Source organism: Syngnathoides biaculeatus, chromosome 7 (assembly GCF_019802595.1).
Source record: "Syngnathoides biaculeatus isolate LvHL_M chromosome 7, ASM1980259v1, whole genome shotgun sequence".
Taxonomy (NCBI): domain Eukaryota; kingdom Metazoa; phylum Chordata; class Actinopteri; order Syngnathiformes; family Syngnathidae; genus Syngnathoides; species Syngnathoides biaculeatus.
Genome location: NC_084646.1, coordinates 7,297,151 through 7,312,627, shown reverse-complemented (window position 1 = coordinate 7,312,627; position 15,477 = coordinate 7,297,151). Strand labels below are relative to the sequence as shown.

At 47.0% G+C, this 15,477-nt stretch overlaps 1 protein-coding gene and 1 long non-coding RNA gene across 10 annotated transcripts in view; one reads left to right on the top strand and one right to left on the bottom strand.

Annotated features, from left to right (window-relative positions):
• Positions 1–15,477, top strand: part of LOC133503326 (uncharacterized) — an 83,188-nt gene that overhangs the window by 61,967 nt on the left and 5,744 nt on the right. Inside the window, exons 13-14 of one of the 8 annotated variants that reach the window (XR_009795712.1) lie at positions 1,958–2,058; positions 2,139–2,207. The exons of the other annotated variants lie outside the window; for them this stretch is intronic. This is a non-coding gene — a long non-coding RNA (uncharacterized LOC133503326). Of the gene's footprint in view, positions 1–1,957; positions 2,059–2,138; positions 2,208–15,477 lie in introns of those variants that run through there. 8 annotated transcript variants of the gene reach the window in all.
• On the bottom strand, positions 5,907–12,141 carry amotl2a (angiomotin like 2a). 2 transcript variants are annotated; one of them, XM_061824837.1, is made up of 10 exons: positions 11,444–12,141; positions 11,253–11,373; positions 10,563–10,707; positions 10,390–10,482; positions 9,275–9,570; positions 8,247–8,431; positions 8,060–8,161; positions 7,557–7,717; positions 7,144–7,266; positions 5,907–6,108 (listed from the first exon to the last, which is right to left on the bottom strand). In XM_061824837.1, the coding sequence occupies exons 1-10, from the start codon at positions 12,136–12,138 to the stop codon at positions 6,017–6,019; spliced, it is 2,013 nt and encodes a 670-aa protein (XP_061680821.1). In that variant the 5' UTR covers positions 12,139–12,141; the 3' UTR covers positions 5,907–6,016. The 2 variants fall into 2 exon arrangements, with proteins under 2 accessions (XP_061680821.1, XP_061680822.1); XM_061824838.1 differs by having other exon boundaries at positions 5,941–6,108; positions 7,131–7,266.

Below are 15,477 nucleotides of genomic sequence, written 5' to 3'. Positions count from 1 at the left end.
CAGCAAAATGATGGAGTCGTCTATAGAGCTCGTGCACTTACGTAATCACGTGACTTTTGTTTACATCGCCGTATTGCCGGTCGAGCAAAGCATTGTTCGATGCCAAGTAGGTCGGAGACGACACGAAAATATGTCTTATAGCATGATTCCCAGAGTCTTGTCCGATACCGTAAGACATTTACGGACAAGCGCTTATGTGTTACCGAACGCGAATAGTTGGAAAACCCTGACCCTTGATGTCTGATTCCAAAACTAGTTCATAAATTGGTGATTTAAATATAGTGAGATGATGTCATAACGGTTATCCTCACGAGGGTCGCAGGGAGTGCTGGAACCTATCCCAGCTGTCAACAGGCAAGAGGCGGGGTACACCCTGAACTGGTTGCCATGGAGACAAATAACAGCCACACTCACACCGAGGGGCAATTTAGAGTGTCCAATTAATTTTGCATGTTTTTGTGATGTGGGAGGAAACCAGAGCGCCCCGGGAAAAGCCACGCAGGGACTTGGGAGAACATGCAAACTCAACACAGGCGGGTCCGGGATTGAACCCGGGACCGCAAAACTGTGAAGCCAACGCTTTACCGGCTGGATCGCCGTGCCGCCCCGACTAAGAATTTACATTTCGTGAAAAAAAAATAAAGGAGCACTAAAATTGAATGACCGCTTCCTTCGCCCTCCCACAAAGGAAAATTGATGATACACTTGTGTGTAATTCTGCCAGAAATAAAATACACGCACAACAAGCGACTATTTATGAAATGCATTTTGAGTGGCATAAATAATAGGGTATAAATAAATATGGAGCTGGAGTTGCCTGAAGCTTAACTCTAGGATACAACAGTCCAGAGAAAAGTGGTTTGAATTAAAAAAAAAAAAAATGCTTATTTCCTGCCCGGGTCGGTGGTCTTGTGACGGGGGGGGGGGGGGGTCCAAAAAAATGGCGCGACAAACAGCGAAACAGGGGTGAAAGGCAAAATGGCAGCTTTGGACAAATTGAATGATTTCATCTTTATTTTCAGGCATGGATACGCAAGTCTTATAATAAACATTACCCCCCCCAAAAAAAAATGTGGTGGAGGATAATTCTTTCAAACTCTCCAGAAGGGGCAACTTAGGGAATTTTGCAGGTCTGTGTTTTAAAGTTTTAATGGGCTTGCAAAAAAAAAAAAAAAAAAAAGATTTGTCAGGCATTCATTCATAGAAGAAGCATTTGAAAAATCTGAAGATTCGTGGAAAAGTCAACGAGGTGGGCTGGCGGGGCGGGGGGTTGACATTCCGTGGAATCTGGAGACAGGAAGTTGTGGAATTTCCATGGAAATCAGAGCAAAGCACAGAGCTGCATTGCATTTTTTCCCCCCTGAGTATTTTTTAACGACAACGACAGCTATTTTATGAAGATAATATTTCTTCAGTAGCGGCCCCTGGAAAGCTAAAAAAAATGATCCCCCCCACTAGCGATTTCAGCCACCCAGACGGAATTGAGGGGACGTACAAAAAGGTTCGTAGGACCCATGCCAGAATTTCAAAAGGAATTGAGCAGCCATTTTGGGGTCAAATTCCCAGGATCGAAATATGAAGGCGGAAAGCGTTGGCCTCGCAGTTTTGAGGTCCCGGGTTCAATTCCGGCCCCGCCCTGTGTGGATTTTGCTTGTTCTCCCCGTGCCTGCGTGCGTTTTCTCCGGCCGCTCCGGTTTCCTCCCACATCCCAAAAACATGCAGCATTATTTGGACCCTCTAAATTGCCCCTAGGTGTGATTGTGAGTGCGGGTGTTTGTCTGAATGTGCCCTGCGATTGGCTGGCGACCAGTTCAGGGTGTACCCCAGCCGCCTCCTGCCCATTGACAGCTGGGACCCTAGTGAGGATAAGCAGCTAAGAAAATGGATGGATGGATTGATGGACTTTCTAGCCTCATCGAAGACTTCAAATTGTTTCTGCTTTTGGAAATTTGCGTAGGTGTCAATCCAGACTGACCAGTTCAGGGTTTACCCCGCCTCCTGCCTGAAGTTAGCTGGCATAGGCTCCAGCACTTTCGCGACCCTTGTGAGGATAAGCAGGTTAGAAAATTGATAGATAGATGGACTTTCTAGCCTCATCGAAGACTTCAAATTGTCTCTGCTTATGGAAATGTGCGTAGGTGTCAATCAAGACTGACCAGCTGTGGGTATACCCCGCCTCCTGCCTGAAGTTAGCTGGCATAGGCTCCAGCACTCCCGCGACCCTGGTGAGGATAAGCGGCTAAGAAAATGAATGGATGGATGGATGGATAGATGGATGAAATATTAGACCCTGTCACCAGTTGAAACAATTAACACAAAATTGGGTGGATGGACATGTCTTCCAAGACAAGATGCACCAAAAAGTCTCAAGGACTCGTGTCCAAAATTGAGGAGGAAGTCAGCCATTTTTGTTCAATGAAGGCATTTTGGGGTGTATTCCTCAGTTCAAAACACACTACCGTACTTTTCTGAATTTGCATGAAATTGGGCAAACATTATGAGAATAGATTACGCGAAAAGCTCTCAAGCACCAATGGCCCAAATTGAACAGGAAGTCAGACAATTTGAGTTGATGTCAGGATCAAGGTTCGGCCACTGCCAAGAGGGGCGTGGCCAGGCCGCTGCTCTGGTCACAGCTGTAAACCGGTCACATTCGGACTGTAATTAGGCAGGCATTTAAGTTGGAGTTTTTGTCACTGAAATTTGCCAGTTCGTTGCCTTGTGTTAGTGAGTTGCATTCACTGGCTGTGGGATTCTCCGCTTCTACGCATAAGATAACCCTAGTCACAGCGATTCTGTCCTGTTGAGTTTGTCATCGGACCTTGCTGTATGTCTTTTGGTTGGATCCCGCCTAGCTTAGCGTTTCTGTGCATCTGCCTTGTCGGACTGCTATACGGCGTATGACCCAGTTTTCGGAATAAACAACACTGAACATTATGCCTCTGCCTCGAAGTCCAGCATTCCCCCCCGTACCGGAGGTTCGTGAAGCTTCTATTATGGGGCTAGATCCAGAGTTTTAAAGCTGGACAAATCTAGCCCCTGAACTCGTTTATCTGATCGACTCACCCTAAGCCAGATGGACATGTCTGTGAAATAGCAAGTCGGACATTTTGCTTCACCACTTTCACCGATCGACATGGTTTGGTGAATAGATTCCAAAAATTTTTTGAAATTGAACAGGAAGTTTACCACTTTTAATTTGAAGCAGCCTTCCTAAGCGGATTTCAAGACGCGAAAGGTAGAAAACCGATGCACCTAGATTTGGTCGCAGACCGGGTCACAGCGATCGCAGAAGGAATCCACATGTGCGCGCGGGGATGGAACGACACGAGGCCTTCCCGGGAACAACGTTCCATCATTCGGCGCTCCGACTCGGAACATTCCTCGCAGTTCATCGGCAAACGAGGGGAGGGTGACGCTTGCAGGAATTAATAAGAAATGCGAAATATGCTAGCAAGAAACGGGCCAGAAATGGGGGACGGTAGATCCCACAACCACCTGCCCAGTTTGGAAAGAGACTCTCCGCCGCTTTAATTCAGGAAGTAAAGAGAATGCTTGGCATCTGCGGAATGCCATCGCCTACTTACCGTTGAGGGGGAGGAAGGCATAAATATTGACATTAAAAGTCGACGCTTGCAAATTTTTTATTTTTTTTTTTTTTAAACGTGGCACAGCTCCATACCCCGACGTCGAGATGTCTGAAACGGCAGATCTCACCGGTGGAAGGTGGACACGTTCACCATCCGTTAACACGAAACTGCTTTTAACTGAAAACTGATTTGGAATTTTTCAGCTGTTTTAACATTTTGGATCCCAGAAATACAGTTTTCAAGTCTCAAAAAAGGGTGAGCGTTCCCACAGTACCAGTCCTCTTCCCCCGAAATCTAACCCTGATCAGAACCTTTGATCCAAGATTTAGACTAACCACCACCTATCCACATTAACAGTAAATCCTAACTTAACGCCCTCAACCTTACCCATAAACCTAAATTCTAAAACCCCAAGTCTGAAACTAACCTAGTCCCTAAACTGAATTCTAACAAATGAACCTAAACTCTCCAATCCTGACCTGAAGACATAAAACCTGATCTCTGAAACCCAAATCCTAAACCCCATCCCATGAACCCTAAACCATAAAATGCTGATGCTGAAGCTAACCTTAACCCATCTGTAAGCCCTAAACCCTTAACCCAATCAGAACTTCTTTTGTCAGATCCATTTTTTTCATTGGGCGGCACGGTGGCTCAGCTGGAAAACGTTGGGCTCAAAGTTCTGCGGTCCTGGGTTCAATCCCGGACCCGTCTGTGTGGAGTTTACATGTTCTCCCCGTGCCTGCGTAAGTTTTCTCCAGGCACTCCGGCTTCCTCCCACATCCCAAAAACATGCAACATTAATTGGACACTCTAAATTGCCCCTAGGTGTGATTGTGAGTGCGGCTGTTTGTCTCTGGCGACCGGTTCAGGGTGTACCCCGCCTCCTGCCCGTTGACAGCGGGGATAGGCTCCAGCGCTCCCCGTGACTCCTTGTGAGGATAAGCAACAAAGAAAATGGATGGATGGATTTTTTTTCCATTGACGTGAGATCAAACCAATGACCAGCATAAAAAACAAAAGAGACTTTTTTTTCGGACATATATATTAATATCTTTAATCTCTCGGTGGATGAAATACATACTTTACAAAAAGTTCACAGTAACGTCCAAATGGGATCAGAACCTTTTGTGTGTCTGCGTCACCGGTTATAACATGAATAAAAAGACACAAAATCTGAGTACATCTTTGGCACCAGAAAACAAACACAAGCTTATGAATGGAGGGAAAAAAAATGAAACAAATATATATTAAGTTTTCACTTCCATGTAAACATTCCGAGGGAAGCCAACGGGACATTTCAGTCAATCCGTTCCACTGCATTGACCAGCAAATGCAAGCCTTCATATCGTGCGCGTGACGGAAAAGCGGGAAGCGTAACGGCGGGTCCATTAAATGTCAGAATTTACGTGGGGATAATAAGCCGCTGACACAAACAGCGACAAGTCCAAACTGGATTAGCGTACGGGTGACGGTATTTACCCCCACCCCCCCCCCACCCCCTTCCCGAATGGGCATTCCAGTTTAATAGAAAACACATTCCAGGCAAACTTGGGAGTTTTGGCCGATGCTGGAAACCGAAGTCTATCTGAAGAGGAGAATGTGCAACGTTTTAACGAGGGTGAAGGGACTTCACATTACCCGCTTTAGATAGACTCCCCCCCCCCACCCTCCCCTCACTCCCTCGGCTAGGAATGTGAGAAGATTAGCTTCCAGGGCAGGGGCGAGGCGAGGCCAGGGGGGAGTTTGCAATTCAAGAGCGCAAATATTAGCATCAGAGCTACGAGGTCTGAGCCATGTGAAGCCGAAACTCTGAACCTAAACCCAATCAAGACCTGATCACTAAGCCTTACCATAGCTCTACAAACCTAAATCCTACCCCAGAACATAACCTAAACCAAAAAATTCTAAACCTGACCCCTACAGTTTATCTAATTCTGCACAAGACAGATATCTCCTAAAATGTCAGAAATATCAATTACGACGTTTCTGCACGGTCGCCATCTTCTCTCCTTGTCGCCCAACATTGATATAGACAAAACATTGGAAGTGTCTCGATACGTTCGGAAATGCAACGCAGACCACCAGAGCGAAGGGAAGACGGCGGTAAACTCGAGCACCGTATCCTTTCGCTCGGTTCGGATCTACTGAAGCCGCTCCGCTTTCAGAGGTTTGTAAACTCGCCATCCTCAAAGATAAATAAAGTTAAATAGACGCCGTCCTGTCACGCAGAACAACCCTCAAACACACCGGGTGCCGCCACCGAGGACATCGACAATCGCTCACATTGTTTTAAATTAAAAGCCCCCCCCCCCAAAAAAAAAAAAAAAAAAAAAATCAATTAGCTTAAACGGGCGGTACAATACAAAAGAGCAGCAATGACACTTTGGAAATAAATAAGCTACAGCGACATGTCTGGAAATCCTTCAAATGAGGATCTCCACCATCTCTGAGTCAATCTTGTTCTTGGCGATCTCCGAGGCCTTGACTCCTCTCAGCTCGGTTTCCTCCGAAGTATCTGCACGGGACACCAGATAAACAGACGTCGTCGTTACAACGGTAGCGGCTTTGGTACACTCAAGTCAAGCTAACTGACCCTGACCTCGTGTTGCCTGACTGTGGAATTTATCACACAAGACCTCAACTAACCTCGGAACTTAACCCAAAAACTAAATGTGTAAAATCGGAAAACTAAAGTCTTCTTTGTCTGCCACAATATATTAAACAGAGTGGTTTTGGTGCATGCGAGTCAACTAGCAATAAACCCAAACGTTATGTGGACCTAGCAAAGTTGTCTCAAACAGTTTGTGGAAAGTTTCAGGCTTTTCTTTTGTCTCAATATTTAGCCTGTTCCATTTGTCAAAGATGCTATCTAAATCCATTTGTTTATTTACTCTTTTTTACTAGCTTGTAGCTTTTTTTTTTTTCATATCGCATGACCTGGAAAATGTTTTGACACAGAAATGTGGATGTAGTTGATTTTCAAAATGAAACTTCTTTCAGACTCTGAGGATCAATAAAAAATAACCCCATAAAAAAAATAGTCGGACAGTGTGACCTGGTACTAAATGGCCAGTGCGCTGGACTTGTCCACAGTCCGATGGTTGGAGACTCTTGCTCTAACCCATAAACCTAAAACGCTACGACCCAGACGTTAACCCTTAGCCATAAACACAAACTCTGAAATTCAAACAGTAAAACTAGCCCCAAAACCTTATTCTTACCAATAAACTGACACTCTCAAATGCTAAAGCTAAAGCTAGCCCCAAATCTGTCATCCTTAATCCTAACCCATAAACCCAAATACTAAAACCCTAACCATTTAACCTATCCATGAATTAAATCCGAAACCCAAAACATAACCCTAAACGATCAACTCGATCCTAATCCCTAAACTGTATCCCCTTCCCTTCACCTAGTCCTTACCTCCTCCCCGAGACCTAAGCCCCAAACTTTTGTCTTTGCAAATCACTGCTCAAATTCTATCAAACGGTTAAAAAAAAAAAGGGGCAGATAGTTAACGGTTGTCAAATGCTTAACCTAGTAAGCCCACCAGAGGCGCAAACCGCCAAGGTTCCGGATGGCTGTAGCGGGTCACATTGGGTGCTGGAGTCCCGGCTGATCCGCTCACATCGCAGTACGGGACCACCTGTCTTGTCATCCGAGAGGCTTTTTCCTGGAGATGCGGACAAAGAAAGAAGTGGCTTAATTTCCCCTCCCGCTTACATCCACACTTACACGCTTCATTCTTCCCGTGACTATTCTGGATCAGGGCTATGCCGGAGGCGGTCGATGACACGCATTCCATCTTAAAAAAACCGCCTCGTCTATTTGAGGGGCCGTCTCCGTCTTATTTTTTTTTTTAATGACGTCCTACTTTCTGTATGGCGGCCAGTTGTCGCTTGATACCCTTGCAAGTTAGTCGCAGTGGTGTGTTAAAACAGGGCGGGGTGGGGGAGAACTCACCTTTAGTCTCGGTACTGCCGGCCGCCACGGCGACGGACGGGACGGAGGTGGCCAGCCGGAGACTTTGTTTCTCCAGCTTGCTGTGCTCCCACTTGGAGCGCTGCTGAAGGACCTTGATCATGGCGTCCTTCTCCAGGAGCTGGGCATGAAGAGCTCGGATCCTAGACCGACACACGTGGGCAGTATTTGTGGACTTGTTAGAGGCGTTATTTTAAAAACACAAAGGCAGTCTTGTCTTCTTGTCACACAATGATCATATCAGATCAATTACGCGCTACATAAAACATTCAGATTCTTCCATATCAGCCGGAAACAGAGTATTTGGTATCATGGAAAGTCCATTTCTGGGGCATTCTCTTGGTCCTCGACAAATGAAAAGTCCTGGATCTGACCTGATATCGAGTAAAACAGACCTCGAGGTAACTTTTGCATGTCTATGTCACCTCAAGCTATCTGATCATAAACGGGAAAACGATTCCCTCAAGGTGGCAAGAATTGTGTACCTGCTTTCCATCTCCTGATGTCTGTGATTGGTCAGAGGCAGGTCCTCGTTAAAACTGCTGTCGGGCGAATGTCCAGGGGAGTTGTTGATGATGGTGGTATCCCTACAAGGGAAAAAAAAAACCCACCCTTGAAGTCACTCAATGGCTGACCGTGACGTTTCCGACCACCTCGCCACCCTTTTTGTACCTCTGCGCTGCAGCCGTGGCGGCGGCGTCCATGGCAAAATGTCTCATGGTGCTCTCCTCCAGGTATTTCTGTTCCCACTTGGTGATGTCGGCCTCCAAGGCCAGGATACGCTCCTCGCGCTCCCGCAGCTGCTGTAGTGAACGGGAGGAGCTCAGCTCCGAAGCTACAGGGCCCAAGGTCTGATTCTAAAAGCAAGACGGGCGTCATTAGCGTTACCTGCTTGAAATGTTCAATGGAATTATTTTTTTTTTTTTTAAGTATTGTGAAAGAACAAAAACTACACAACACGCCCTCCAGTGGTATACCCCCTTCGACGATATCAGGAAGAGTCTGAATAATGATTTTGTGTTGCTTTAAAGGGATGAATTAATTTCTCGTGAAGTATGCAAGAGTCCTGAGGTTCGAGTTCTTCGGTATGTCGATAGTTTCAGATCGTTCTCGTTAGAAAAACGCAAGGTCATACGTAGATGAATTTACGTTGACCAGAACACTTTAGGGTTCCGTTTCAATTGAGATGAATCTTCCTGACCCGGGATTTTGGGTAGTTTTGTGGTCAGCAAATTAACGCTTGATAAAACGTAAAATCATGCAGGGATAATTTTAAATTCTAGCCCCACTCTTCTTGGATTTGACTTTCCAACGGTACCACCCTTGACATTCTATGATCCACCCTGGATATTCTATGATTCTATTACATCAGGAAGTACCCAAATTGAGTTTTAGGGTGTTTCTGTGGTCCATGGGTACTTAACATCTGATTACTGTTAAACAGAAAGTTATACACGGATCTATTTACCAACTACCCCAAGACTTTAAGGGTTAAGTTTTACACTGATATCACACATAATCCTATGGTGTCAGGAAGTACTCAGATCACGATTCTGGGTGTTTTTGGTTTTGGTTAAGGTTTTGAAAGAACTGAAAATTGTAAAGGGATGAGTTTCACTTCTAGATCTCCTGGTACGTTGTAAGGAAGTGTACGAATTCAGACTTTGGGTGTCAGACAAAGAACAAAAAACGTTCCTCACCTGTTGCGCCCGCATACTTTTGAGTTCTTGCTCCAGGCGCGTGCGCAGCCGCATCTCCAGCTCTTCCCGCTTCTCGCAGGCTGCCTGCAGATGGCCCAGCGAGCTCTGGAGACGCTCCACCTTCTCCACGTAGGCGCGTTTCCTGCGCAGCTCGTCCTCCAGATGGCGGTTGCGGGCGTGTGCCGAGAGCAGCGCCTTCTCCAGGAGCTCGCGACCGCGCTGGCTCTCCTCCGCCGACAGCCGCAGGTTTTGGACGGACCTCTCCAGGCGCTCGCGCGAGCGCTGCTGCTCCTCATCTGGACGCACGTTGACACGGGGTTAAAGAAACTTGACAGAAACTAGATACTGAAGACAGACACTTTCAAGCCTCGGTTAGGGTTTCAAACGTCAAGTGACATCGCCGACTACTGTCCTGGCATGCATAGTGTCACTTGTTTGCCGTAAGCTTCTCAATGAAAAAGAAACTGATGTGTCACTTTGAAAGGAGCTCGATTACACCCCACCTCCCCCACCCCTGTGCTATGAGCGCATGCCTGCAAGGGGAATGCGGACCCCCTCTGATCCACTTGCGCACATGCACGCAGATACACAAGGCGCAGCTTTGTACTGCCAAAAGCTGTGGAATGCCTCCACGGAACGCCGAGTAAACAACAAACTGAAAATCCAAACGACGAGAGAGCGCGCCAGAGAGACGACGAAGTCAACGCCCGACTATTGTTCGAGCTGCGTCCGCTCCACAAACAAGCGCGACCGCAGTCTGGTGCGCGTCGCCCGGAGGCAATCATACGACACACATCCACAAAGCGACTGTGATGGATTTGTTTGGGTTACAGTCAATTAAGGAGGAGGGAGAATTTCAGGTCAGGGTTAGGGTTTCAAAAGGGCTTAGGGCTTCAAACAATGTGCAGGTTTTCGAGTCAGCGTTGAGGTTTCAGATTAGGGTTGCAAGATACGGTTTAGGTTTCAAATTAAGGTTTCAAGCCGGGGCTAGAAATCATGGTTTCAAGTCAGGGCAATATTTTCAAAACACGAAAGTCAGGGTTAGGGTTTCAAAACTAGGTTCCAGGCCTCGGTTAAGGTCTGGAATTAGGCCTTAGTTCTCCCGATGAACTCACTTTGTTCGAGCAGCTTGAGGAATACGTGTTGCTTGTGTTCTGAGGATTCTGCTTCCTTGTCTGCTCGCTGCTTGGCGGCCGCGCACACTTGTTCTAGAAAACAACCCGCGGAAATCATCATCGTTACGGGTGCAGGTTCGGGTACCGAGTTAGGGTCCGGAGCCGCGTTGTACCTCTGAGGTCCCGGTTGAATTCCTGCATCCTCTTCATCTGGGCCTCCAGCTTGGTCCTCATGGTCTTCTCCAGAGCTTCGCGCTTGGCCGAGCCCTTCATCAGCGTCTCGTACGCCTCCGAGATCCTCGCTATCTCATCCTCCAGCTGGCGGGAGATGTCGGCGAACACATTCAAACGTAAATGAGACAACGAAGGTGAGGAGGACTTGAGGAAGGAAATGAAAGATGGGAATTAAAGGGAATGGAAGAGTGAAAAAAGAAAGCAAATACTGGTGTGCAGGAATGGAAGGACAAAAATCTGGAGTGAAAGAGAAAAATATGAGCAGGAAACAAAGTGAAATAGTGCAAGGGAGAACAAAAGCGAGGGAGGTAAGGGTGAAGAAAATAGGGAAAGATAGAACAAAGGATGGAAGAAGAAAACATGCTGTGCACTCCAAGGCGGGAACAAGGAAAACATGAAAGATGGGGGAAGGAAAGAAAGGAAAGAGGAACACAGATGAATCAAAGGCATCAAAGAGGAAAGCCGGGAGGAAGAGCGTGAGTGACGGCGCAAAAAGAAAGAAATGCAGAGGAAGCAGTAAAACAAAAGCAAAAGAACAGTAGAAGGAAGGAAGGAAGGAAGGAATGGGGAAGGGAAGGAGGCGAAGACAACAACAAAAAAGAAGCTTCAAAAGATTTCTCATCGTTCACCTTCTGCAGGCGTGCGGCCTTCTCTGCGTAGATGTCCACTTGCTGCCGTAGTCTGCGGTTTTCCTGCCTCAGGGCGTCACCCTCATCCCCGGACGCACCCCTCGCAGGAACGCCGGCATTCCTGATAGGCAAAACCGAGTCAAGCTAGCAGGGAATATCCGGCAGGGGACTGCAGGCGGTCAGCCAGCTACCTGTGCTGAGAGTAGAAGGGCGTCGGGCCGGTAGGTTCTAGGAAGTACACCCCCGGCTCCTGGGCCGGGTACACGGGCGGCGGCCCCAGGGGGTCCCCTCGAGGCGGGCCGGCTGCATTGTACAGCTGCGGAAAACTCTGCGAGGAGCTCATGGCTGGGACGTTTGCGGGCGGCGGGCTCCTTTCCAGGGAGAGCCGCATGAGGCGCTCGCTGAGGGAGCGGGCGTGCTCCCTCTTGGCATCCCAGTGCACGTCCACGCCAGAGTCCATCTCCCCTTTCAGGTACTGCGAGTGCACCCTGGCCTCCTCGTAGGTGGGAAGCTCCTCCTTGTGGTAGGGAATCCCCGAGGGGTTTTCCAGATGAACGCAGCCTCCGTGGTATTCCTGCCCTTGGGGGTCCTGCCGGGCGGACATGTGGGGCTGCTGGCACTCGTCCTGGGTCAGGCTCTCCAGGGAAGAGCGAGGACTCCCGCTACTGCCGCCGCTGCCGCGCAGGGCCTGTTGCTGGATGGCCAGCAGGGCGCGGGTGTCGGTCAGGTTGCCGAAGCGGAGCTGCTCCCGGATGAGGCGGTGCAGGACCGTCCCAGGGGTTGCTTCGGCGGTTCTCATGTCCGAGAAGGCGCGGCGGCGGCCTGGATCGGGGGGACTTGAGGAACGGCACAGATCACAAGGAATCTGAAGGGGAAAAAAAAACATCTTGTCAGGTAATCAATCCTGTACTTTATTATTATTATTATTATTATTATTATTGTGGCCATTTTACAATCAAGTTTCTCGAAATTTGGTCCCAATGCTACACCAAATTCCAACGGCGTATACAATCCCTTGATCTTTTCTCAGGAAAATCTTGGTTCGGAAGGTCAGTCACTCCAGTTAAACCGTCTCGAGGGTAGATTGTTCTTTTTCTAAAATTTGGCTGATAAAACGATATTTGGTAGACACGTTTATTATGGGTTACACCCACAAACAAAATCTCAAGAAGCCATTCTGAAAAAAGACGCAGATGGTCTGCCATTTTGGTTTGAAACGGCCCTTTCGGCTTCAATTTGCCATTTCCAAAGATCCATTGATTTTATATATATTATTACTGGATTATTATTCAGCGCCCATTCAACTGTGGTTAAAACACATCAACAAGCATCATAAATCCGTTCAATAAAATCACTACCCAACAAATATACCAAGATATACCAAATACCTGTATTATATTAAAATTACAGTTAAGAAAAGGATTGTAAGATGCAAACAAAGACTCATTTCATAATTGGTGTTGAAAGTATAAAAAAATACATTTTTTACCTTTTTCAGACCTCATTTTACAAATTTTTGCATTGAACAAAAAAAAAACAACACGTTGGCTCTTTTGAGCACATTACAATAGTGTGAAGTAAAAGTGAAAATTAAAATATTTTCAAACATTTGAGAAAATGAAAATATAATTTTGCATTTTTTTCTTCCAAAAAAATCTACAAATGAAAAAACGTGTCCTGTAAAAATGTGCAAAACTGACCAAGATAAAAAATTTAGGGTCAACTTTTACTATGAATGTGTGAACAAAAAGTTTTATCCATCCATTTTCTTCACCGCTTATCCTCACGGGGGTCACGGCAAAAAGTTTTAGTTCTAATAAAAAAAAAAACAAGGAATGTACTTTATCAAATTACCCTACTGACGAATTTAAAATCCCCCCCCCCTTCCCCTTAATCTGTGGGGTCAACTACAAAATTCCAAAAAGGATATTGAAATAGCTATGAATTCATATTACGACCCATTTTAGCGCAATTATTCGACTTCAAACCGGCTTCAATTCCGCTCCATATACACTTAAGTTGATGTTATTAAGCCGTTATGCACCAGGTCCCGTAAAGAACGTCTCTACCCACAAAACTATGACATAAAATCTCAATAAAACATTACAAACTCACCGAATCTCGGTCTCATCACACAAAGTCCGGCGCCAAAAAAATGCCCCCGGCCGGGTTGCTCCTGGAGTGCACAAATCCAGTCCACGCGCATGTGAGTGAGCAGACCGAGCGAGAGCGCCTCATAAAGGCTCACAGGCTGATTGTTGCGAGGGAGGAATGAGAGGAATGCTGAGGCTCCACAGTCCCCCGGGGATCAAACGCACCCGGAGGAAAGGGAAGGAGGGGGGAGGATACGGGCCAATGGGGCGGGGGCAGATGATGATGACGATGAGGGGCTGTGGAGCTCACCATCTCTTCATCTACTTATCGTTGTTTCCAAAAGTGACTGTCGGGAATTTTAGTGTCATCATAAACTATCATCTGTGCGTGTGCGGGATGTGGCTCCCAAAATGTCAGGAAAAGCCTACTAGAACACCTGAACTCGTTGAGCTCGCGCACCGTTTCGGGGCAGGAGTGCGGCGACGTCCAGCTCACCTGAGTCGCAACGGAACAAACGACCCCAGTCGGGCCAAGTATTGCGTCGCGTGTTTGCGGACGGCGGGCAAATGTTTAATCCCAGGCTCGTGCCGGGTAATTGCGGCGCGAGGGTCCTGGTGTGCCGCGGGTGGGGCTGACGAAGGGGAGGGGAGGGGGGGGGGGGGTCGTCCAGGCACACTGCCTGCCATCTGTCCGCAAACTCAACCCCCCCTTTTAGCAGAAGCTGTGAAAGATCCATTGTTCTCCGCCCAAAAAAGCAGACATGACGGGGGGCAGACCTGCCATCTGCTGAGCCCGCCGACCCCACCCCCGACGATACGTTTCTTTGGGATCAGCTGGCCATCATCCACGGCGGGGCGGGGCGGGGGTTCGCTCGTACGTCGGCAGCTTGCAAACAAAACGGCGCTTGTTTGCGCTCGCCCCCCCCGAGACCGCCGCAGGTTTGCAAACGTCCACCTGCTCATTTGCATGTCAGTTAAGCGGACACCAGACCGGTCTCCAGATAAGACGAGCCGTTATGCAAAATACATACACAGAAAACAATCGGCGGCGTTAAAATACTCACGCTTGACAAGAACTGGCGGATTGGTCACCACAATGTCGTCTTTGTGTCAACGGGGACAACGCGGAGTCCAAGAAGTCAAAAGCACTTCCACAGAATTTAGTCCACAATCGGCTTTAAATGGTTTTTCCGCTCCTTTACTTCCAGAAAGGGCGGCATTTTTCAAAATAAAATTCAGCCCCCAAAGCCAGATTCCCTCAGCGACGTCCCGAAAGACAGTTTCAACGTGTCAGCATAAAACTCGGTCGGCGTCCTCATTTTGACCCATGATGAAGGAAAATGTTCATATCGATGCTTGAATATGATATTTTTCCATGAAACCAGGGGTGTCAAACTCATTGTAGTTCCGGTTTCCCTCAGTGGGCCGTTACGACTGAAATCATAAAAATCTCTTGACTGCCTAATCCTATTTCACACGTGGAATTTATGAAGTAGTTTTGGAATCATAAATCCCAAGGGAAGGGAATTTCACTTATTGTTGATGTTTGGCAACACAAAAATGCTGGTAGTATCTCAATATTATCATTTCAGATATCATATTAGGAGGTTTTGGTGCAGATTTTAGCAAAAACCGTGGAAGTTGTAATACATGATTCGCATCCACAAAAAAAAAAAAAAAAAATCATGTGGCGGGCCAGATCTGGCCCCACGGGCCTTGAGTTTGACACCGGTGGATTAAACTATCCCATCATTCAAAGGGAAAGTTGCCATTTTGGAATATTTCCACATTTCTCTCTGTTCTATTTTTTCCCCCCTTCTGCTCACCATGCATACCACCACCCACACTCTCCATCCCATTTATCAAGCTCTTAATTCCCAAACTTGACACTTCTTTTTTTAATGATCCCCCTTTCCAGTTTTCGCCCCATATGAGTGGAACGCAGTAACAAATAATAAAACTCAAATTAAAAAAAATTAAAAAGTTAGGGAGGGATTCTGACGTGGTCGCTGCAGCCGCTTTGGCCTGTTCGGAACCGTTTCTCCACCGTACGCGATGATGTAACGTGATATTTTATGCTTTCTGCTTTGATTTTGGAAGTGGGACTGTTTTTTTTTTTTTGTTTGATGTGT